The following is a 26,167-nucleotide window of genomic DNA, read 5'->3' on the forward strand; positions in this document are numbered from 1 at the left end:
TCAGGAAGGTGTTAAAATATCATTATTTCTCTATGTGAATTTATTACAACACAAGTTCCCATGACCGGCTCATGAATATAATAAGTCATCATGTGATAAGTTATTCTTAGTAACACACTTTGTAAATTGAATCCGGGTAATTATATAAAGACCTTGTGCCCCGGTCTAGAGGTAGTCACCCCGTCTGTGATACAAGAGTAGATGATGGATTCCAGTCCCCATAAGTTCTATCATGTACATGACTTTGATTCCAGACAATATCTGGAGCATTACTATTCAGATAAACCTGACATGACCTTTGGAGATGACTTATTGAATTTTTTTATTGAGAATCTTAGACAAGTTTTCGCAGTGGGTAAGTATCCTGATTTTTTTACTCCTAAGATACATTTATGTGTATATTATTGCATGTACAACTGACTAAAAATAATTGTAACAATATAAATGAATATAAATTCGGGAAAATATATTTTTGGGGGGTGTGGGAGGTCAGAGGAGGCGATAACACTGCCCCAGTCATCTGGAAATTCACAGAGAGCAGAGTAAAGTACTGGTCATTGTATATGATGAAAAAACAAGAGTCTCAGGGTTTGGTAGCGTCATTGTTTTCAACAATTGTGGGTGCAATTACTTAAGCCCTTAAAGACTATGCACACCCTTGAAGATGTATTTTTTTAATTTTAATTAAACAGTGTTTGAAAGTGTTTAGAGAAACTTTAATTGTATTTTTATTAAAAATGATTATTGCTTTGTATCAGGTCAGCAGCACTTTCAGGTTCAGTTTCAACGGGTCCTGCCAGTATATGACACAGGATCCACCAATTATGGATCACATTCAAGTTATGAACTTACAGTAGATGTGATTGGTAACAGTTTGATGCTGCGTGTCAGAGACGTGCAGGACCCGCTGTCAATGAACCCATCAGTCCCGCTGACCTGACAGATGCAGGTTTCAGCGCAGGATATAGCTGCTCTGTATACAGGATACAAAGCAGCTGTATCTCAAAAATTAAAAATAATTTTTAATAAAAATAGATGCTCAAAACACTCTCATACACTGTTTTATTAAGAAAAAGGTTTTCAAGCATTTCCATAGCCTTTAAGGATTGGCCTATTTTCTGCTTTCAGGACCAAGCTATATGTGTAGTTTTACATTGCCATATTCCAAAAGCCATAGTCATATGATGATTTGGGCTTTGCGGACGAGTTGTAGTTTTTATTGGCACCATTTTTAAGCACATATAATTAGTTTGTTTTTCTTCGTTCATTGTTTTAGGGGAGAATTCTGTCATTATTTTTTGCAGGTTTTTTTTATGTTTTTTTAAAAAATATTGTATAAATATCATGTTAACTTTGTACTCTGGATCAGTACAAATACAGCTATACCAAATTAATATAGTTTCTTATGTTTAGAACTTTTGAACAATAAAAGCAATTTTTGTGAAAAATCAATAATCTTTTGTAGCCATGTTACGAGAAACAGAATTTATTCAACATAGCTGTATGATAGATTGTTTTTTGCTGGAAGAGTTTTTGTTCTTATTGGTACCATTTTGGGGTGCATATAATTTATTGAATCAATTTTATTTTATTTTTGGATAGGAAATGAGTTAAAAAGGCAAATATGCCATAGGTTTTTTTATGCCATGCACAGTGCGGTATAATTAATTTTTTTCTATGAGTCATTATGATTGCGCCGGTGCTCTGTATAGATTTTTGTTTATATATTATTGTTTACAATTTTTAAGTAATAAAACAAAAATTTAATGGGGATTTATTAATATTTTTCTTTTAGGGGGTTTTATATATTTTGCGAAGTTGTATTAAACGTAATTTTGCTTCTATTTTTGATCGTTTCATCGATTGTACAATACTTTGGAATACTTAGGGTCACCGATGTGTTAAAGGCTGGGATCAGAGTTTTTTTTACTCTTACAGCAGGCACCCAGCTGTCAATCACCTCAGAGCTCCTGTTGTAGATCACATGGGCACAGCTTCTATGCCTCCGTGATGTCCATGAGGTACATGCATGTCATGGTGCCTTTTGTTAAGGCATTCTATGATGTACAAGTGTGTCATGGTGGCTTGAGGGGTTAAATCTGCTGTTATTTGAGAATTTGCACTACTGTCATTTTCTGACCTCTTTCAAATTTGTTTTTGATAAACTAAAATCTAATCTCTAGAATCAACAATTCTATGTTCAATAAAAAAATATCCTTATTTAGAAATAAAATGCATCAACAATCACTTTCTGCTCAGGTAACGACTAATGGCTGTTATGACCAGTGGGTTGTGGACCCACTGTGCTACTTCACTGGTTTGATTATGGTCACCTCTAAAGTCATTATCTAAGTAGCTTTTCTGGTCTTCAACCTTTAACTCTGTACGGGGATCTGGATTTTGGTGCGAAAAGACTACCAGGTCGCTACCTCTTGAGGTGGTCCTGGTGTGAGTAGCAGACGGCCCAGTGGATCAGGATACAACATTGTAGCACACCGCAAGTACAGGCGCTGGCAGATGATACTTAGGCAGATGGGTGAGGATTAGAGTTCGTAATAGGCGGGAAGCCTCGGGCTCATCTCACATTATTGGACATGCTGGCACTTTGAGAGGCGGCCAGAGCACTGACAAGCGCACTAGGGAATACACAGCCACTAGCAGGAGGAGAGACACACAGAAGACACCTGTGGGCACACAGGACAGCAGGACCAGGTCACCAGTGAGATATAATCAATTCAGAAATAATATTTTTCATCATACTCATTTCTGGAGGACGTTGTCATATTGGGATGGAGATATCACTTTCTTTGTCACATCAGACTGCACATGAATGACAGCTCGGCAGGTTTATTAATTGGGACATTCTCCTCAGGGTCAGGTCCAGTCATGTCACAAGAACTCAAATACTAAAAGGGAAAAAATGTCAGCATAGGGTAGATCAAGAACAAATGTGGGAAAAAAAAGGTAACAGGGCGCATTTATATAGAATATCCAGTAAAGGGGTCTAGAAATCAGAAACCACAGGTGTCCTATGTGAAACTCGAGATATGAATATTCATTAGCCTGAAGGAACCAACAAGTATCTCATAAATCCTTAAAAATTAGACTTTATTTTTAAAAAAAAAGTTTTCAAGACAGTAATGTCTACTCTTAGTCTGCATAATGAGTTTTGTTGAAGATCCAAACCTACAGCTTCCCTTGGAACACCTTATATTATTTCTGTGTTACCAGAAATTCTCACTAGCACCTTTTTTTGTAATGACTATACTACACAGGAGCGCCCCATGTTTACTTGTTTTTTTTTATTTTCCATATAAACAGCTACACCGCTGGTTATTGAGGATACAAAGGGTGACCTATGTACCATCACATCAGTTGAGCACCTCACCTTAAGATTGTTTCAAAAACTTTTGTATGGTTCACCTTACTGTCCCATGAGCCTCCCTTTTCCTTTTCCATTACTCTAACTAAAAAATGATAACTTTGCTCTTAATAAGACTAATACCACCAAAACTTTCCCTAGAGAACATTTGAGGATTAGTTTATATTTTTTTTTTTTGTTTCGGGGTATTGGAACCCCAATGTTTATATCGTTTTCTTGAAGCGATATAGACATATGCCGTTGTTTATCCACAAAATCTATGAAGATATAACGTATTACATGTTTTATTATTCTGAATTTTTTTCTGCAGGTCATATTAATGGAGACATCTTGATTGACCTCAGTACTGGTGCGTTTATTCATCATCTATATTCAGCCAGTGAGTTTTTCAAAAACATCATAGTGCTGAAGGTCAATAACAGATGCATCATGGAGCTGAAGAGATGGGTGGATGAACGTACGGGAGCATTTTATTGGGGCCATACATCAGCACTTCATCAAGAGAAAGAAGAAAACAGGTGACGTATTTGTCCAAATATCAAGGGAAAAACCACTGTCATTGTGATTGTTGTCTTGAAGCATCAAACATAAAGGAAGATCGAAAACATTTTTACACTGTTAATACTTAAGTTAAACTTAAAAACTTAAATTACTCACTTAGTTAAATATTCTTATCCATAGGGGGCGGTATCATATAAATTAGTGCTTGAAAGGCACAGTATAAGACTGCCTCAGCTTTGGATGATTTCAAGTCTTACCACTAGTATTGCAAGTCAATAGTCCAGTGCTACTGTCATTGTGATTATTGCTCCTGATACAAGAAATATGATGGGAAATGGGACAAAGATACAGGAAAATGTTTACACTGTTAATACTCAGATGTAATAGATGTAAAAATTAAATTACTCTCTCAGTTCAATATTCTTATCCATAGGGGGCGGTATTATACGAATTAATTCTCAATAGGCAAAGTATAAGCGTGACACTTGCAACAGTCTTGGATGATTTTAAGCTTTACCTCTAGTATTACATAGTTACATAGGTTGAAAAAAGACACAGGTCCATCAGGTTCAACCTTTCTCAATAAATTACCCGTCATTCATTGCTTGATTAATTATAACCCTTAATGCCATTCGTAAATGAATAGGCATCTAGTCTTTTTTAAATGCTGACATATTATCTGCCCTTAGGGAAGGGCATTACATAACTTGACCACACCAACTGTAAAGAACCCTTTTCTATATTGATATATGAAACGTCTTTCTTTCACATGTAATGGGTGTCCCCTTCTCCTTTGTAGAGTCCTTGAAAGGAACAGATCATGTGCTAGTTCCCTGTATTGACCACACATATACTTATACATATTACTAAGATCACCTCTAAGACGTCTTTTTTTCCAAGCTGAACAAGCCCAATTTTTCCAGCTTGTCATTGTAAGCAACACCTCCCATCCCATTTAATAATGTCGTTGGCCGCCTTTGAACCCTCTCCTATGTCCTTTTTACAATGTGGAACACAAAACTGAATTCCATATTCTAGATGTGACCTTACAAGGGATTTATAGAGGGGTAATATTACATTTGAATCACGGGTTTTTATCTCTCTTTTTATACACCTTAAAATCCTATTTGCTATTGCAGCTACTGCCTGACATTGAGTGCTGCTGCTTAGCTTATTTGTTACCAGAATACCCAGGTCCTTCTCTTATTCCATTATCCCCAGTTTTATTCCATTTATTGTATATGAATTAATGCTATTATTGTGTCCTAGGTGCATTACTTTCCATTTGTCAACATTACATTTCATCTGCCCTGTTTTTGCCCATCCTCCACATCTGATATTGGGTCTGGTCTATTAGATAAGATCAGATCCAGCACATTATCCCTCTGGTTGGTTTATTAACACATCCAGCAGCCTCTATGTCCCAATTAATGTCAGGATGGCTAAAAATCCCCATAATAAGGACCCCATTATTATTTGCTGCCTGTTCTATTTGTTGCAGAATTTCATCCTCAGTCTGTTCCGCTAAGTTCTCCAAATCATCCATTTTACTTGCAAAACTACTTGCATTCGCCAGCATACACTTCATCTTACCGACACCTTTATTATTCTTAGGTCCGTATTTATTCCTAGGCACCTCCCTACTCGGCTTGCTATCTCCAGCCCCCATGAAATCCCCATTAACACCTTCTGTATCCTACTTCCTATGTACTCTATCTAACCCCACTTTTGTATTCCTCCCCCCTCCCCTTAGAACCTAGTTTAAAAGCTCCTCCAGTCGTTTAACCATTGTTCCTTCAGCACAACTGCTCCCTCCCCACTTAGATGTAGCCCATCCCTACCATAGGGCCTGTAGTCGACAGAGAGGTCAGCCCAGTTCTCCATGAACCCAAACCCTTCCTTCCTGCATCAATTTCTAAGCCACTTATTTAACGCCCTAATCTTCTGCTGTATTTCTAGTGACACTCGTGGCACAGGTAGTATTTGTGAAAACACTACCTTGGAGGTCCTGGACTTTAGCTTCCCTCCTTATTCCCTAAAATAATTTTTAAGGACCTTCCATCTCCCACTGACTTTGTCATTGGTACCGATGTGTACCATGACCGCTGGGTCTTCCTCAGCCCCACCCAGCAATCTGTCTATTCGATCCGCCATTTGCCAAACCCGAGCACCCGGCAGACAACACACTGTTCGGCATTCACGGTCGCGGCGACAGATGACCCTATCTGTCCATCTAATAATAGATTCCCCTACCACCAGCATCTGTCTGACCTTTGCTGCACTAGTACTTCCATCCTTCCTACAGCAGTCCTTGTCCTGGTTGCTAGGACCCCTCTGCTGTCGTGATGCTGGCCCTGGACTTGCATCCCTAATATCAGCCAAACAGGCATAGTTACCAGGTTGTGCCAGTTCAGGACTAGCCTCCCTGGCACTTTTTCCCCTAGCCCTTCCTGTAACTGTTACTCAGCTACTAATCTCCGGATCCTGAGCTTGCCCCCTCCACCCACCGCCATCTCACTGGCCCCCGCCAGTGTTTGCTCAGTGAGCACTAAACTCCTCTTCAGGTTTGCAATGCTCCTAAGTGTTGCAAGCTGCATATTCAGATCCAATACCTGAGCTTCCAAATACACAACGTGCTGCATCTAGTGCAGAGATATTCGTCAAACGGCTGTTCAAGGCATGCATACACTGCACAAGACACACACCTGATAGCATTGTCCATGGAGCACATTTTTAAATGGGGATGAACAGTATAGCAAGACAAAAACTTTTGTAGTACAGAATATACAACAATGCACAAAGAAAATGTATCATACCTTATTTTCCTATGTACTTTGGTTAAACTATGTCCCCTTGTTTAAAGAGGCTCTGTCGCCACATTGTAAGTGCCCTATCTTCTACATAATGTGATTGGCGGCATAATGTACATAACAGCAGTGGTTTTTATTTCGAAAAATGATCTATTTTCACCAAGTTATGACCTATTTTTGCTTTATGCTAAAGACTTTCTTAATAGACAACTGGTCATGTTTTTACTTTTGACGTAGTGGACGTTGTGGAGAGAAGTGTATGACACTGACCAATCAGTGACCAAACAGTGTCATACACTTCTCTCCATTCGTTTATTCTGCACATCATGATCCAGAAATATCACTATGTGCAGTCACATACACACGCATTAAAGTTACTGAAGTGTCTTGACAGTGAATAGTCCAGCCAGAACGCGATGTCTATTCACAATCCCGACACTTTGCTAACGTTTGTGTGGGACTTACAGCAAGGCAAGCGAGAACATGCTGTAAATGACAGCTTACAGCGAGATCACGAGAAAGAAGGGCAGAGGACACCCTATCAATTAAGAAACAGAGCAAACAATCCGAGATAAACAAAACTAACCACAGAATTATCAATTTATCCAATAGATCCCTCTCTGACACAGAAATACAGGTACTTAATAAAGGCCTCTCGTTTGTACCTACAACTACCTATGAGGTTTTCAATTGTGTAAAGGACATCAACTTATTTACGAGCAAACTCAAGTGGCACAAACTATATAAAATAAAGGAAAAAAGGAATGCATGGAACTTGGACTAACATTATCAGAATTACCGCATGTAAGGAATTTGGCGTCTTTATTATCCCAAAATGAAAAACCTAGGGGCGAGCGTCCCTTTACCCAATGCAAACTGAAAAGTAGAAAAATGCCTCCAACAAGCGATGTCTCGATCATAGATGTCTTCCAGGACTTGGTAGTCAAAGACCTAATAGAAATTGAAATCTCGAGACAACCATCCAACCTTAATAAAAAAGAACATGAAGCACTGTTGTCGCTGGAAAAGGATGAAAATATAGTCATCAAGGCCTCTGATAAGGGGGGGATTACAGTGGTTCTTACAAGAAAAGATTATATGGATATGTGTCAAATCATCCTAAATGACAAGGAGAGTTACGAAATCTTCAAGGAGAATCCTATACAAAAGGATAAAGAGGAACTCTTTAAGATTTTAAACCGTGCAAAAAATGAAAACCTCATTGATTTAAATGAATTCAAATTCATGGCTATTGATAAACCACAGACTCCCACATTCTATGCCCTCCCCAAAATCCATAAGGGGACCACCCCATTAAAGGGGTGACCAATAGTATCAGGGATAGGGGGATTAACACAAAAAGTAGGTATCTATATAGACAAGGTCTTGAGAAACTTCGTAGAGGCTTTACCCTCTTATAATAAAGACACCACAAATCCTTTACAAAAAATCAATGAGGTCACGGTGGATGATGATACCATTTTGGCCAGCATTGATGTGGAGGCACTGTACTCCTCAATCCCCCACACAATGGGTCTAAAAGCGGTAGAATATTTCCTGAATACAAGGGGGACCCACCTACAGCGACATAATGCCTTTGTTTTAGATCTACTAAGATTTGTATTGACAAAAACAATTTTCTCTTCAATGGTCGTATCTACCACCAACTCATGGGCACAGCCATGGGTAACTCATGTGCACCGACATATGCAAACTTGCTCCTGGGTTGGTGGGAGGAAACTATGGTATTTACAGACGAGCGCCAACATCTAAACAGCCCGATCCTGACGTGGGCACGTTTTATAGACGACGTGTTTGTCCTTTGGGGGGGACTAGAAAGGGACTTCATTCAATATAGCAAAGAATTGAATGAAAATACTATCGGTTTGAGATTTACATCTGAATCCGACAATCAAAATTTGCCATTCTTGGATGTATATATCTCCAAAAATGACAAAGGAGGACTCATTTCAACTATATACAGAAAACCAACCTCCACAAATAGTATTTTAAGATGGGAAAGTCATCACCCCATCCCATTGAAACGGGGAATACCAAAAGGACAGTACCTCAGACTAAGACGCAATTGCTCTAATGAACAAGAATTCATAGAACAAGCAACGGATCTTAAAGCTCGATTCCTTGAAAGAGGGTATCCTTTGAGAACCCTTAAAAAACCTTATCAGCACGCAATACAAAAGAAAAGGGAAGAACTCCTTATCCCAAAAAGAAGAGAATTGACCAATCAACCTATATGCCTAATTGGTACTTATGATAGATCAGACCAAAAAATTAAAGGAATACTCAGAAAACAGTGGGGTATCCTACAAATGGATCCAGACCTCAAAGAAGTCATATCCCCCTGGGCACAGGTCACATATAGACGAGGAAGGAGTATAGGAGACAGAGTTACACATAGTCATTTGAAAAGTTCTAGACCTGACACATGTTGGTTAGATCGTGGGAAAACGAATGGATGCTACAAATGCGGACACTGTAAGGCTTGCGTGGCTGTACAAAATACCAAAGAATTTAAGAGTTCACACACAGGAAAAAATTATAAAATAAAGGACTTCATCAATTGCAGTTCTAAAAATGTAGTCTATAAAATCACATGCAGTTGTCCTCGGGATTATATAGGTAAAACCACAAGGGAATGGAGAAGGAGGACCCTGGAACATCTAGGTGATATTAAAAATGATAGAGACAAACCGGTGGCCAGACATGTACATTTAAACCATGGGCGGGATGCATAATGTCTTAAATCCACAGCAATTGAATTCATTCACCCATCAGTAAGAGGAGGAGATATAAACACAGTAGTTCTCCAAAGGGAATCCAAATGGATATTTAAATTGGATAGCTCTGCACCCCATGGATTAAATGAGAAATTAGACTTCTCTTGCTTCATTTAAAATCTTCAAAATCTTTCTAACAGTTCATTAAGAATATTCCAATAAATCCGAAAACCCCATAAAATAAATTACATACATTAACGGGCTATTAACAACTTAAATAGTCATCTAATATTTTGTTATTGATCACCTTTGCGAAAAAATATATAAAACTCTTGACACAAGAAACAGTATTTATGCATGAAGTAAAAGATACCATGTTAAAAAACAGATGGTCTACTGCCCAAAATATCTAAATAATAATATATCTAAATAAAAGAACAAAAACCCACTTTAATAGCTCAAATTTCGAATCTATAAACGGGTTTGCAGGGGTTAATGGAATGTAGTTCTCTGTATTTGTTTCCACAGACTCTACATCGACAGCAGTTGATAAGCCAGACACCCCCCCCCCCCCTCTCTCCCAATCTCAGACTGCACTGGGTCTGATTCACACTGTGAATGCGTGCGGCAACACAAGCTGACTTGCTGTTTGCAGAGGGTGATTCAACTGCCTTTTGACAGTTGTTCATGTCCAGCAGCAATCACAGAGGCAGTGGTCCATGATTTAGGTGGGAGGAGCTGGACGACACGGAGTCACTGACAGACACTACCCAAGGGGAGGTGCTCTGGATTCCGTTTTGTATTAGCTTCAACTAAGGGGCACTCCCCCGTATACGTCACTGGAGGAGTGCATAATGAGGGAGGGAATAACCTGTATAAAGAGCAACAGAAAACACATGTGGGTGAGGACGTCACAAGCCGGAACCAGCGTTTACTCCAGCACGAGGAAACAAGTGCTATGAGCATTTTCTCAAACTCTGCAAAGAAATGATAATATCACCAATATTGAATTGACATTTTTTTTGCATGGAGCACTACATCTCCTTTACAACAAGGAAGATTTTTTTGTAAACAGTCTTGTCCTGGTGTGTCATTTGTTTTACACACTTTTTAAATATGTTACAAGTAAAAGTTACATTTTAAATGAAACTCTAGTCATATTCCAGTGATTTAATTATAAATTCTTGTAGAGTATACAGAATATCAAGTCATGCGGTGTAAGGTTTCAAATATACCACTAACACCTCCAGTTATAATGTGGTGACAGAGCTATTACTTTTATATTTAACTATTCACTTGTCTTTAATCTCGCACTTTCCTGCACACTCGCTCCATTTAGGAAAACCTTGCTTGTAGTCACTCAGCTTATACAGTGAAGGAAATAAGTATTTGATCCCTTGCTGATTTTGTAAGTTTGCCCACTGTCAAAGACATGAACAGTCTAGAATTTTTAGGCTAGGTTAATTTTACCAGTGAGAGATTGATTATATTTAAAAAAAAACAGAAAATCACATTGTCAAAATTATATATATTTATTCGCATTGTGCACAGAGAAATAAGTATTTGATCCCTTTGGCAAACAAGACTTAATACTTGGTGGCAAAACCCTTGTTGGCAAGCACAGCAGTCAGACGTTTTTTGTAGTTGATGATGAGGTTTGCACACATGTTAGATAGAATTTTGGCAAACTCCTCTTTGTAGATCATCTGTAAATCATTAAGATTTTGAGGCTGTCGCTTGGCAACTCGGATCTTCAGCTCCCTCCATAAGTTTTCAATGGGATTAAGGTCTGGAGACTGGCTAGGCCACTCCATGACCTTAATGTGCTTCTTTTTGAGCCACTCCTTTCTTGCCTTGGCTGTATGTTTCGGGTCATTGTCGTGCTGGAAGACCCAGCCACGAACCATTTTTAATGTCCCGGTGGAGGGAAGAAGGTTGTCACTCAGGATTTGATGGTACATAGCTCCATCCATTCTCTAATTGATGCGGTGAAGTAGTCCTGTGCCCTTAGCAGAGAAACACCCCCAAAACATAATGTTTCCACCTCCATGCTTGACAGTGGGGACGGTGTTCTTTGGGTCATAGGCAGCATTTCTCTTCCTCCAAACACGGCGAGTTGAGTTAATGCCAAAGAGCTCAATTTTAGTCTCATCTGACCACAGCACCTTCTCCCAATCACTCTCAGAATCATCCAGATGTTCATTTGCAAAGTTCAGACGGGCCTGTACATGTGCCTTGTTGAGCAGGGGGACCTTGCGGGAACTGCAGGATTTTAATCCATTACGGCGTAATGTGTTACCAATGGTTTTCTTGGTGACTGTGGTCCCAGCTGCCTTGAGATCATTAACAAGTTCCCCCGTGTAGTTTTCGGCTGAGCTCTCACCTTCCTCAGGATCAAGGATACCCCACGAGGTGAGATTTTGCATGGAGCCCCAGATCGATGTCGATTGACAGTCATTTTGTATGTCTTCCATTTTCTTACTATTACACCAACAGTTGTCTCCTTCTCACCCAGCGTCTTACTTATGGTTTTGTAGCCCATTCCAGCCTTGTGCAGGTCTATGATCTTGTCTAGAGATGAGCGAACCGGGACAACCGAACCCGGTTTCGGTCCGAACTTCAGGAAAAGTTCGGTTCGCAGCGAATCCGAACTTTACCGGGTTCGGCCGAACCCGTTTTGACCGAACCCGGCTACATTTTGGCGCCTGCCACATGTTACAACTAAAATGGAGGATTACAGAAGATCACCTGACATCAGGCTACCCCATAATGCCTTGCAAACGGCTCTCCCAGCCAATCGGGAGGCAGCATAGGGGCGGGCTCAAGCCTGCAATAAAAGTCTATGCACGGAGCTCAGCGGCCATTTTACAGACAGGAGCTGTAGGGATAGCATCTCTGTGCAGTTAGGGAAAGCTTTAGGAATCTAAAAGGCAGGAATTCAGAAATCGAAGGGGCTCATCCACTACTCACTACTCAGCCAGTACGCTTTTATAAGGGGCTCATCCCCATTGCATCCAACTTGCAATACAGGCAGCCTTTGTAGTAGTGGTAGTAGTAGTACTACAAGGCCCAGCATTCCCTGAGTGCACTGCAGCGAGGCTGATTGAAATTCTCATTCATTGCCATTTGCCAAGCCAGTGTCCGTGTGTGAATACGCTTTTAAAAGGGGCTCATCCCTGGAATAACAATCCAACTTGCCATACAGGCAGCCTAGAAGTACTACAACGCCCAGCATTCCCTGAGTGCACTGCAGCGAGGCTGATTGAAATTCTCATTCATTGGCATTTGCCAAGCCAGTGTCCGTGTGTGAATACGCTTTTAGAAGGGGCTCATCCCCATTGCATCCAACTTGCAATACAGGCAGCCTTTGTAGTAGTGGTAGTAGTAGTACTACAAGGCCCAGCATTCCATGAGTGCACTGCAGCGAGGCTGATTGAAATTCTCATTCATTGCCATTTGCCAAGCCAGTGTCCGTGTGTGAATACGCTTTTAAAAGGGGCTCATCCCTGGCCGTTATTAACAGGATAACAATCCAACTTGCCATACAGGCAGCCTAGTAGTACTGGAAGGCCCAGCATTCCCTGAGTGCACTGCAGCGAGGCTGATTGAAATTCTCATTCATTGCCATTTGCCAAGCCAGTGTCCGTGTGTGAATACGCTTTTAAAAGGGGCTCATCCCTGGCCGTTATTAACAGGATAACAATCCAACTTGCCATACAGGCAGCCTAGTAGTACTACAAGGCCCAGCATTCCCTGAGTGCACTGCAGCGAGGCTGATTGAAATTCTCATTCATTGCCATTTGCCAAGCCAGTGTCCGTGTGTGAATACGCTTTTAAAAGGGGCTCATCCCTGGCCGTTATTAACAGGAATAACAATCCAACTTGCCATACAGGCAGCCTAGAAGTACTACAAGGCCCAGCATTCCCTGAGTGCACTGCCGCGAGGCTGATTGAAATTCTCATTCATTGCCATTTGCCAAGCCAGTGTCCGTGTGTGAATACACTTTTAAAAGGGGCTCATCCCTGGCCGTTATTAACAGGATAACAATCCAACTTGCCATACAAGCAGCCTAGTAGTACTACAAGGCCCAGCATTCCCTGAGTGCACTGCAGCGAGGCTGATTGAAATTCTCATTCATTGCCATTTGCCAAGCCAGTGTCCGTGTGTGAATACGCTTTTAAAAGGGGCTCATCCCTGGCTGTTATTAACAGGATAACAATCCAACTTGCCATACAAGCAGCCTAGTAGTACTACAAGGCCCAGCATTCCCTGAGTGCACTGCAGCGAGGCTGATTGAAATTCTCATTCATTGCCATTTGCCAAGCCAGTGTCCGTGTGTGAATACGCTTTTAAAAGGGGCTCATCCCTGGCCGTTATTAACAGGAATAACAATCCAACTTGCCATACAGGCAGCCTAGAAGTACTACAAGGCCCAGCATTCCCTGAGTGCACTGCCGCGAGGCTGATTGAAATTCTCATTCATTGCCATTTGCCAAGCCAGTGTCCGTGTGTGAATACGCTTTTAAAAGGGGCTCATCCCTGGCCGTTATTAACAGGATAACAATCCAACTTGCCATACAAGCAGCCTAGTAGTACTACAAGGCCCAGCATTCCCTGAGTGCACTGCAGCGAGGCTGATTGAAATTCTCATTCATTGCCATTTGCCAAGCCAGTGTCCGTGTGTGAATACACTTTTAAAAGGGGCTCATCCCTGGCCGTTATTAACAGGATAACAATCCAACTTGCCATACAGGCAGCCTAGAAGTACTACAAGGCCCAGCATTCCCTGAGTGCACTGCCGCGAGGCTGATTGAAATTCTCATTCATTGCCATTTGCCAAGCCAGTGTCCGTGTGTGAATACGCTTTTAAAAGGGGCTCATCCCTGGCCGTTATTAACAGTATAACAATCCAACTTGCCATACAGGCAGCCTAGTAGTACTACAAGGCCCAGCATTCCCTGAGTGCACTGCAGCGAGGCTGATTGAAATTCTCATTCATTGCCATTTGCCAAGCCAGTGTCCGTGTGTGAATACGCTTTTAAAAGGGGCTCATCCCTGGCCGTTATTAACAGGATAACAATCCAACTTGCCATACAGGCAGCCTAGAAGTACTACAAGGCCCAGCATTCCCTGAGTGCACTGCCGCGAGGCTGATTGAAATTCTCATTCATTGCCATTTGCCAAGCCAGTGTCCGTGTGTGAATACGCTTTTAAAAGGGGCTCATCCCTGGCCGTTATTAACAGGAATAACAATCCAACTTGCCATACAGGCAGCCTAGAAGTACTACAAGGCCCAGCATTCCCTGAGTGCACTGCCGCGAGGCTGATTGAAATTCTCATTCATTGCCATTTGCCAAGCCAGTGTCCGTGTGTGAATACGCTTTTAAAAGGGGCTCATCCCTGGCCGTTATTAACAGGATAACAATCCAACTTGCCATACAAGCAGCCTAGTAGTACTACAAGGCCCAGCATTCCCTGAGTGCACTGCAGCGAGGCTGATTGAAATTCTCATTCATTGCCATTTGCCAAGCCAGTGTCCGTGTGTGAATACACTTTTAAAAGGGGCTCATCCCTGGCCGTTATTAACAGGAATAACAATCCAACTTGCCATACAGGCAGCCTAGACGTACTACAAGGCCCAGCATTCCCTGAGTGCACTGCCGCGAGGCTGATTGAAATTCTCATTCATTGCCATTTGCCAAGCCAGTGTCCGTGTGTGAATACACTTTTAAAAGGGGCTCATCCCTGGCCGTTATTAACAGGATAACAATCCAACTTGCCATACAGGCAGCCTAGTAGTACTACAAGGCCCAGCATTCCCTGAGTGCACTGCCGCGAGGCTGATTGAAATTCTCATTCATTGCCATTTGCCAAGCCAGTGTCCGTGTGTGAATACACTTTTAAAAAGGGCTCATCCCTGGCCGTTATTAACAGGAATAACAATCCAACTTGCCATACAGGCAGCCTAGAAGTACTACAAGGCCCAGCATTCCCTGAGTGCACTGCCGCGAGGCTGATTGAAATTCTCATTCATTGCCATTTGCCAAGCCAGTGTCCGTGTGTGAATACGCTTTTAAAAGGGGCTCATCCCTGGCCGTTATTAACAGTATAACAATCCAACTTGCCATACAGGCAGCCTAGTAGTACTACAAGGCCCAGCATTCCCTGAGTGCACTGCAGCGAGGCTGATTGAAATTCTCATTCATTGCCATTTGCCAAGCCAGTGTCCGTGTGTGAATACGCTTTTAAAAGGGGCTCATCCCTGGCCGTTATTAACAGGATAACAATCCAACTTGCCATACAGGCAGCCTAGAAGTACTACAAGGCCCAGCATTCCCTGAGTGCACTGCCGCGAGGCTGATTGAAATTCTCATTCATTGCCATTTGCCAAGCCAGTGTCCGTGTGTGAATACGCTTTTAAAAGGGGCTCATCCCTGGCCGTTATTAACAGGATAACAATCCAACTTGCCATACAGGCAGCCTAGTAGTACTACAAGGCCCAGCATTCCCTGAGTGCACTGCAGCGAGCATTTGTGGCACAAGACATGTGCCCAGTTCCACTAGTAGCAGCTGCCATGTGCCTGCTCGTAGTAGTATCAGCAAGCCAGACTTGTCCATCTCCTCCGGTGGGCGGGTTACTTTAGACAATACGGCCATTGTGGACTGGTTGGCTGGCTCGCGGTCATCTCAGCAGGAAGACTCTGACGATCTGGCTTCAAGCCAGGTTTCGTTGGATTCCAGATCCTCTACAGTTCCTTGGCACGGTGACAGTAGTAATATAGGTATTTCTAGCGTTTCCATTCCATCATCTATGTCTTCGCTCCCCCTTCCTAGCGGGAAGCCATCTTTCCTGAGAGTCCTAAGAGACATCTCCTTGGGTGCGAAGGAAGATACTGAACAACATAGTGATGATGATGATTTGTTTTCCGCGAGTCAGCCAACGGAGTGTGTTGCGGCGGTGGTGGAGGTGGAAGCGGTGACCGAGACGCATAGCTGCGGTAGTGGGGGTGTTGGTGGTGGTAGCCGTGGTGGCAGACGCTGTAATGAGGGGGGGCATGGAGCCCACCATGATGTCACATCACATTCACAACACAGTGACAGAAGTGGCGGGGATGATGAGGAAGGCTATGATGATGATGTTGTTTTAGACAGGACGTGGGAACCAGGTGACAAGGTGATGACGGCGTCAGAGGAGGGTAGTAGTGGCGGCACTGGATGTGATAAACAGCCAAGCCGAGGTAGGGGCAGAAGTCAATCTGCAAAACGTTGCAGCGGTAGGGTCAGCTCAGGAGCCGGTGACGGCGACACAGATGCTGGTGTAGGCTCCCGAAAAAAGCCTGCCAGACAAGGGGCAAGCTCGGGTGGTTGTGGTGGTGGTGGTGGTGCTGGTGGACGTGGTACTACCTCTTTACGGTACTCTGCCGTGTGGCAATTTTTCTGTACCTTCCCGGAGGAGGAAAACATGGCACAGTGCCGTATCTGCAAGCAGAAAGTAAGGCGTGGGCAGGGCAGCAATGTAGGAACTACTGCTCTACGTAAACACATGGAACGGCATCACAAGGCCATGTGGGACAATCAACATGCCCCACCATCAGGTACATCTAATGAAGACCCCTCTTCCGCTGCTGCTGCTGCTCCGAGTCCCTGTCATCTAAGTAGTAGCCAGGCCTTATCCACCATGTCGTTGTCATCATCATCATCACTGTCATCTAGTGCTCCTCCTATGTCCCGTCAGTTATCCATTACGGAATCGTTGTCCAATAAGCAACAATATATACCCAGTCATCCACTTGTCGTGCGGCTTAATTCACACCTGGCTAAGTTGTTGGTGGTGCAGTCGCTGCCGTACCACCTCGTCGACTCCGCCGGCTTCAAGCAATTGATGGCGTGCGCTCAGCCTAGGTGGCGAATACCTAGCCGACATTACTTCTCCAAAACAGCTGTCCCTGCCTTGCACAAGCATGTGGAGGAAAAGGTGTCCAAGTCCTTGCAATTATCCGTGTGCAGCAGGGTACATGCCACCGTCGACACGTGGAGCAGCAACTATGGGCAGGGACAGTACATGTCTTTCACGGCCCACTGGGTCAATATTTTGCAGTCCAATGCACCACCGCAGCAATGCCAGGCATTACCACCTCCACGCTTGTATGTTTCTAGTTCAACTCCGGACACCAGGCGCCTACCATCCTTCTCCTCCTACTCCTCCTCCTCCTCCTTGCCTTCCTCCTTGGAGGTCTTCCCGTCCCCGACAGGACACAGCGTATCTTCCACTCCTCCTCCCTCCTCTTTTCATAGGTGCAAGGTGAAGCGCCACAACGCTGTCTTACACCTGCTGAGCCTGGGCGAGAAAAGCCACACAGGGCAGGAGCTGCTGCTGTGCATCAAGGAGGAAATCGCACGCTGGCTGTCTCCTCTGAAACTCACACTGGGCAATGTTGTCTCTGATAACGGCAAGAACGTTGTGGCTGCACTGCGTCTAGGTCACCTGACACACGCTCCTTGCATGGCACATGTGATCAATCTGGTCATAACACGCTTCTTAAAGTCATATGTTGGTTTGAAGGGTGTGCTGGCCATGTCCAGGAGGGTTTGCGTTTGCTTTAGACGTTCGTATGCATTTAAGCACACCCTCCTGGACTTGCAGCGTCAAAACAATCTCCCAGAACACAGCCTGATTTGCGATGTTCCAACACGATGGAATTCCACCCTGCACATGTTGGACCGTCTGTACGAACAGCGGAAAGCCGTGAATGATTTCCTGATGCAGCAGACGGGCAGCGTTTGGAGCCAGTGTAATTTCGAGCTCAGGCACTGGCAGCTGGTTAGAGACGCATGTCGCGTTTTGAGGCCCTTTGAAGAGGCCACACGATTTGTGAGCCGTGACGCTAGCGGAATGAACGATGTTATGCCGCTGATATTCATTATGGAGCAAACGCTCACAGCGATGATTCAGCAAAGGATGGAGGAAGGATCACATCTGGCTATGGATGTTGAGGAGGAGGAGGAGGAGGAGGATGAGGAAACAGGACCTGAAGAGGAGCTGGATTTGGAGATGGAATCACAGGAAGGGATAGGAGACGAGGCAGCCGCACAACATGACAGTGATGGTGGTGATGACGAGTCTGACGATGACCTTGATGATGGACAACCATGGCAGTATGGGGCGGAGATGGAACCAACCGGGCCCTCTGAAACGCTGGCCAGGATGGCGAGCTGTATGCTTCGTTACTTGCGCGCTGACTGTCGTATTGTTAGCATGAAGCAAAGAGATGACTACTGGATAGCCACACTTTTAGACCCTCGGTATAAAGCCAGAATGGGGGAGTTTTTTGCGCCTTCCGAGAGGGAGGCAAAATTGGCTTATTATAGAGAGAAGCTATGCAGCCAGCTTGTCACGGCTTTCAAACGGCAGACACCCGCTGCAAGCATGTCTGACCAGGGGGCCACTCTCCGCTCCCCACTGTCTCATCGTTCCACCGCCTCTGGCAGAGCTACCTCTGCAATAGGCGGCAGCCGTGGCAGCAGCGGCAGCAGCAGCAGCAGCAGCAGCCAATTCAGTTTGGAAAATATGATGACAACATTTTTACATCCAATACCCCGACCTGACACACATCGTAGTACTAGTCACCAAAGGGATGTTCACCATCTCCAGGTGCAGCACCTAAACAACCAGGTTCACTCGTACCTGGACTGTGCCCTTTCTCCGTCAGAAATGCTGATCCCAGACCCCATGGACTTCTGGGTCAGCAGATTGGATCATTGGCAAGAACTGGCCCAGTTTGCCATGGGTGTACTGTCTTGTCCACCCTCCAGTGTAGCGTCAGAGAGGGTATTCAGCGCAGCAGGGGGCTTCGTCACCCCTAAGCGAACAAGATTGTCCGCCAACAGCTTGGAAAATCTCACGTTTCTGAAAATGAATCAAGCGTGGATCGGTGAGGATTTTAAAACCCCTGTGCCTGATGCCACTGATTAGATCTGACATTGCTGCTGCTGCTGCTGCCGCTGCCGCCTGCTACTGCCGCCTGCTACTACGGGATTCTGTCCTGTCCACTCTTTTTTTAATGTGCCGCTGTTGGTGCTGCAGCTGCTACTACTTCTACCACCAATCCACCCAAGTGCCGTCTGCTACAAGCAGGCCTGCCCCACCAGAGGGCTTTGTCCTGTGACTCTCCAGTCTCTTTTATTAATGTGCTGCTACTACTGCTACTACTGCTTGCACCCTTGCTGTCTGTGTTGGCTAGTACCTCTACTACCACCAATACACCTACACTGCCATCTGCTACAAGCAGGCCTGAGGCCTGCCCCACTACAGGGCTTTGTCCTCCTGTGACTGTCCAGTCTCTTTTTTTTAATGTGCTGCTACTACTGCTACTACTGCTTGCACCCTTGCTGTCTGTGTTGGCTACCTCGACTACTACCACCAATACACCTCCACTGCCGCCCGTCTGCTACAAGCAGGCCTGAGGCCTGCCCCACTACAGGGCTTTGTCCTCCTGTGACTGTCCAGTCTCTTTTTTTTAATGTGCTGCTACTACTGCTTGCACCCTTGCTGTCTGTGTTGGCTAGTACCTGTACTACCACCAATACACCTACACTGCCAACTGCTACAAGCAGGCCTGAGGCCTGCCCCACTACAGGGCTTTGTCCTCCTGTGACTGTCCAGTCTCTTTTTTTTAATGTGCTGCTACTACTGCTACTACTGCTTGCACCCTTGCTGTCTGTGTTGGCTACCTCTACTACCACCAAAACACCTCCACTGCCGCCCGTCTGCTACAAGCAGGCCTGCCCCACCACAGGGCTTTGTCCTGTGACTGTCGTCCAGTATCTTTTAATGTGCTGCTACTACTGCTACTACTGCTTGCACCCTTGCTGTCTGTGTTGGCTACCTCTACTACCACCAATACACCTACACTGCCGTCTGCTACAAGCAGGCCTGAGGCCTGCCCCACCACAGGGCTTTGTCCTCCTCTGACTGTCCAGTCTCTTTTTTTAATGTGCTGCTACTACTGCTACTACTGCTTGCACCCTTGCTGTCTGTGTTGGCTACCTCTACTACCACCAAAACACCTCCACTGCCGCCCGTCTGCTACAAGCAGGCCTACCCCACCACAGGGCTTTGTCCTGTGACTGTCGTCCAGTCTCTTTTTTTAATGTGCTGCTACTACTGCTACTACTGCTTGCACCCTTGCTGTCTGTGTTGGCTACCTCGACTACTACCACCAATACACCTCCACTGCCGCCCGTCTGCTACAAGCAGGCCTGCCCCACCACAGGGCTTTGTCCTGTGACTGTCGTCCAGTATCTTTTAATGTGCTGCTACTACTGCTACTACTGCTTGCACCCTTGCTGTCTGTGTTGGCTACCTCTACTACCACCAATACACCTACACTGCCGTCTGCTACAAGCAGGCCTGAGGCCTGCCCCACCACAGGGCTTTGTCCTCCTCTGACTGTCCAGTCTCTTTTTTTAATGTGCTGCTACTACTGCTACTACTGCTTGCACCCTTGCTGTCTGTGTTGGCTACCTCTACTACCACCAATACACCTCCACTGCCGCCCGTCTGCTACAAGCAGGCCTACCCCACCACAGGGCTTTGTCCTGTGACTGTCGTCCAGTCTCTTTTTTTAATGTGCTGCTACTACTGCTACTACTGCTTGCACCCTTGCTGTCTGTGTTGGCTACCTCGACTACTACCACCAATACACCTCCACTGCCGCCCGTCTGCTACAAGCAGGCCTGCCCCACCACAGGGCTTTGTCCTGTGACTGTCGTCCAGTATCTTTTAATGTGCTGCTACTACTGCTACTACTGCTTGCACCCTTGCTGTCTGTGTTGGCTACCTCTACTACCACCAATACACCTACACTGCCGTCTGCTACAAGCAGGCCTGAGGCCTGCCCCACCACAGGGCTTTGTCCTCCTCTGACTGTCCAGTCTCTTTTTTTAATGTGCTGCTACTACTGCTACTACTGCTTGCACCCTTGCTGTCTGTGTTGGCTACCTCTACTACCACCAATACACCTCCACTGCCGCCCGTCTGCTACAAGCAGGCCTACCCCACCACAGGGCTTTGTCCTGTGACTGTCGTCCAGTCTCTTTTTTTAATGTGCTGCTACTACTGCTACTACTGCTTGCACCCTTGCTGTCTGTGTTGGCTACCTCGACTACTACCACCAATACACCTCCACTGCCGCCCGTCTGCTACAAGCAGGCCTGCCCCACCACAGGGCTTTGTCCTGTGACTGTCGTCCAGTATCTTTTAATGTGCTGCTACTACTGCTACTACTGCTTGCACCCTTGCTGTCTGTGTTGGCTACCTCTACTACCACCAATACACCTACACTGCCGTCTGCTACAAGCAGGCCTGAGGCCTGCCCCACCACAGGGCTTTGTCCTCCTCTGACTGTCCAGTCTCTTTTTTTAATGTGCTGCTACTACTGCTTGCACCCTTGCTGTCTGTGTTGGCTACCTCGACTACTACCACCAATACACCTCCACTGCCGCCCGTCTGCTACAAGCAGGCCTACCCCACCACAGGGCTTTGTCCTGTGACTGTCGTCCAGTCTCTTTTTTTAATGTGCTGCTGCTACTACCAGTCTACCACCCTTGCTGTCTGTGTTGGCTAGTCTACCTCTACTACCACCAATACACCTCCACTGCCGTCTGCTACAAGCAGGCCTGAGGCCTGCCCCACTACAGGGCTTTGTCCTCCTGTGACTGTCCAGTCTCTTTTTTTTAATGTGCTGCTACTACTGCTTGCACCCTTGCTGTCTGTGTTGGCTAGTACCTCTACTACCACCAATACACCTACACTGCCATCTGCTACAAGCAGGCCTGAGGCCTGCCCCACTACAGGGCTTTGTCCTCCTGTGACTGTCCAGTCTCTTTTTTTTAATGTGCTGCTACTACTGCTACTACTGCTTGCACCCTTGCTGTCTGTGTTGGCTACCTCTACTACCACCAATACACCTACACTGCCGCCCGTCTGCTACAAGCAGGCCTACCCCACCACAGGGCTATGTCCTGTGACTGTCGTCCAGTCTCTTTTTTTAATGTGCTGCTGCTACTACCAGTCTACCACCCTTGCTGTCTGTGTTGGCTAGTCTACCTCTACTACCACCAATACACCTCCACTGCCGTCTGCTACAAGCAGGCCTGAGGCCTGCCCCACCACAGGGCTATGTCCTCCTGTGACTGTCCAGTCTCTTTTTTTAATGTGCTGCTACTACTGCTTGCACCCTTGCTGTCTGTGTTGGCTACCTCGACTACTACCACCAATACACCTCCACTGCCGCCCGTCTGCTACAAGCAGGCCTGCCCCACCACAGGGCTTTGTCCTGTGACTGTCGTCCAATGTCTTTTAATGTGCTGCTACTACTCATCCTTGCCAATAAAAAGGGTCAATTTTTGGAGGGCTTGTGAAAAGCCATTGCTTGTTGCTTTTACATCCATGTATGGAAGAACCCCGGCAGGCATCTGCCAATAAAAAGGGTCAATTTTTGGAGGGCTTGTGAAAAGCCATTGCTTGCTGCTTTAATGCTTTTACATTCATGTATGGAAGAACCCCGGCAGGCATCTGCCAATAAAAAGGGTCAATTTTTGGAGGGCTTGTGAAAAGCCATTGCTTGTTGCTTTTACATCCATGTATGGAAGAACCCCGGCAGGCATCTGCCAATAAAAAGGGTCAATTTTTGGAGGGCTTGTGAAAAGCCATTGCTTGTTGCTTTTACATCCATGTATGGAAGAACCCCGGCAGGCATCTGCCAATAAAAAGGGTCAATTTTTGGAGGGCTTGTGAAAAGCCATTGCTTGTTGCTTTTACATCCATGTATGGAAGAACCCCGGCAGGCATCTGCCAATAAAAAGGGTCAATTTTTGGAGGGCTTGTGAAAAGCCATTGCTTGTTGCTTTTACATCCATGTATGGAAGAACCCTGGCAGGCATCTGCCAATAAAAAGGGTCAATTTTTGGAGGGCTTGTGAAAAGCCATTGCTTGTTGCTTTTACATCCATGTATGGAAGAACCCCGGCAGGCATCTGCCAATAAAAAGGGTCAATTTTTGGAGGGCTTGTGAAAAGCCATTGCTTGTTGCTTTTACATCCATGTATGGAAGAATCCCGGCAGGCATCTGCCAATAAAAAGGGTCAATTTTTGGAGGGCTTGTGAAAAGCCATTGCTTGTTGCTTTAATGCTTTTACATCCATGTATGGAAGAACCCCGGCAGGCATCTGCCAATAAAAAGGGTCAATTTTTGGAGGGCTTGTGAAAAGCCATTGCTTGTTGCTTTTACATCCATGTATGGAAGAACCCCGGCAGGCATCTGCCAATAAAAAGGGTAAATTTTTGGAGGGCTTGTGAAAAGCCATTGCTTGCTGCTTTAATGCTTTTACATTCATGTATGGAAGAACCCCGGCAGGCATCTGCCAATAAAAAGGGTCAATTTTTGGAGGGCTTGTGAAAAGCCATTGCTTGTTGCTTTTACATCCATGTATGGAAGAACCCCGGCAGGCATCTGCCAATAAAAAGGGTCAATTTTTGGAGGGCTTGTGAAAAGCCATTGCTTGTTGCTTTTACATCCATGTATGGAAGAACCCCGGCAGGCATCTGCCAATAAAAAGGGTCAATTTTTGGAGGGCTTGTGAAAAGCCATTGCTTGTTGTTTTTACATCCATGTATGGAAAAACCCCGGCAGGCATCTGCCAATAAAAAGGGTCAATTTTTGGAGGGCTTGTGAAAAGCCATTGCTTGTTGCTTTTACATCCATGTATGGAAGAACCCTGGCAGGCATCTGCCAATAAAAAGGGTCAATTTTTGGAGGGCTTGTGAAAAGCCATTGCTTGTTGCTTTAATGCTTTTACATTCATGTATGGAAGAACCCCGGCAGGCATCTGCCAATAAAAAGGGTCAATTTTTGGAGGGCTTGTCAAAAGCCATTGCTTCTTCTTTTACCACCTTATATGTATGAACCCTGGCAGGCATCAGCCGCCTAAAATGGTTAATTTTTGTACCTTTTTTAACAATGCATTAAGCATACAACATGCACAAGTGCAGTGGTTTCTGTTAGTTATCACCGTGTCCCATCCGTTTTCCTATAGCCATACATGTTGGCGTAACTTTGACACCAACTTTGCATTAAAGACAGCTCAAAAGTACTTGGATACACTCATGGGTGACCTAAGAGTGTTATACAGGGCTTCTAGGGCTTTAAAACAGTGTTATACACGATTTTTAGGGGCTTTCTTGTATTACAGGTTCGGTCAGAACTAGTTCGGTCCGAATCGAACTTTTGCACGAAATTCGGCGAACTTGCCGAACCGAACTTTTCATAAGTTCGCTCATCTCTAATCTTGTCCCTGACATCCTTAGAAAGCTCTTTGGTCTTGCCCATGTTGTAGAGGCTAGAGTCAGACTGATTAATTGAGTCTGTGGACAGGAGTCTTTTATACAGGTGACCATGTAAGACAGCTGTCTTTAATGCAGGCACCAAGTTGATTTGGAGCGTGTAACTGGTCTGGAGGAGGCTGAACTCTTAATGGTTGGTAGAGGAATAAATACTTATTTCTCGGTGAACAATGCAAATAAATATATATAATTTTGATAATGTGATTTTCTTTTTTTTTCTTTTTTATAATCTATCTTTCACTGGTAAAATTAACCTAGCCTAAAAATTCTAGACTGTTCATGTCTTTGACAGTGGGCAAACTTACAAAATCAGCAAGGGATCAAATACTTATTTCCTTCACTATAGCTCAGGCAGCATACAAGGCCCAGGTGCAGCCAATTAACAGATTTTTTTTTTTTTTTTTTTAACCCCACCACATGCTAATAACACAGAAAAACAATGCAATTAAAACAACAATATACCCAAATACACAGTTATCACAGAGTATGTTCCCTTGTTTAACTATGCACTTATCTTCAAACTCACACTTTGCTGCAAACTCGCTCCACTCAGGAAAAGTGGAGATCAATAATCCAGTGCTATGTACACTATGTTGATGTTGACAATGGGACAATCACTTTCCTTTTCATTTTGTTTTTCAGTGAAAAGTTTGAGAACGGAGAAGGAAAAGTGAGATCAGCCATTCAACATGTTGTGAAATACGACCTGGAGAAAGAGAATATAACAGAGCCGCTGGTCTTACCACCTGCCGATTGTGTCATCAGTACTTTACACCTGGACGTTATCAGCAAAGATCAAGATGATTACATCAGATATCTGAGGAAGTTCTCTAGGTTGCTGAATCCTGGAGGACACCTGATAATAATTGGGGTTTTAGATGCAACATATTTCACAGTCGGGAAAGACAAGTTCCATGTTTTCACATATGATGAGGATTTTGCCAGGAAAGCTCTAGTTGGAGAAGGTTTTATCATTGATTACTGTAAGGTCAAGGAGAGAACGGCTGTCAGTGACTTTACTGACTATAAGACCGTTATATTCATTGCAGCTCACAAGGAGAAGTAGGTTGAATCTTACAAAGTCTGCATGTCATTACTTCATATGTTAAGCTTAAAACATATAATAATCAAAAAGAAGCTTCCTTAGTGCAGTATAGAAGAGTATAGACCGACCCTGGGCATCTGGGACATCATAGGAGTCTAAAGTCTTAGGATCAGTTGCTTTCTCGTTGTTGTTCTGTTTCTTCTTAATATGAATAGTGTAATAAAGCAAAGCATAAAGCATTAAATTGTGTACTTTACTTGGGTCGGGGGCACAAATCTGCTTCATAGG

General features: G+C 44.5%; 1 protein-coding gene across 1 annotated transcript; it reads left to right on the forward strand.

The window, feature by feature from the left end:
• Positions 1-201: 201 nt before the first annotated feature.
• Positions 202-25,900, forward strand: LOC142662501 (nicotinamide N-methyltransferase-like). The gene is made up of 3 exons (XM_075840709.1): positions 202-355; positions 3,693-3,900; positions 25,477-25,900. Exons 1-3 carry the CDS (start codon positions 202-204, stop codon positions 25,898-25,900), a joined length of 786 nt encoding a protein of 261 aa, XP_075696824.1.
• The last annotated feature ends 267 nt before the right edge of the window (positions 25,901-26,167 follow it).

This window comes from Rhinoderma darwinii, chromosome 10 (genome assembly GCF_050947455.1).
Source record: "Rhinoderma darwinii isolate aRhiDar2 chromosome 10, aRhiDar2.hap1, whole genome shotgun sequence".
In the NCBI taxonomy this organism is placed as follows: domain Eukaryota; kingdom Metazoa; phylum Chordata; class Amphibia; order Anura; family Rhinodermatidae; genus Rhinoderma; species Rhinoderma darwinii.

Bases quoted from the DNA above. Each gene is read 5' to 3' on its own strand.
- LOC142662501 (XM_075840709.1), top strand. From the start codon at position 202: ATGATGGATTCCAGTCCCCATAAGTTCTATCATGTACATGACTTTGAT. The intron at 356-3,692 runs GTAAGTATCCTG...TTTTTTCTGCAG, and splicing joins TAGACAAGTTTTCGCAGTGG to GTCATATTAATGGAGACATC. The intron at 3,901-25,476 runs GTGACGTATTTG...TTTGTTTTTCAG, and splicing joins CAAGAGAAAGAAGAAAACAG to TGAAAAGTTTGAGAACGGAG.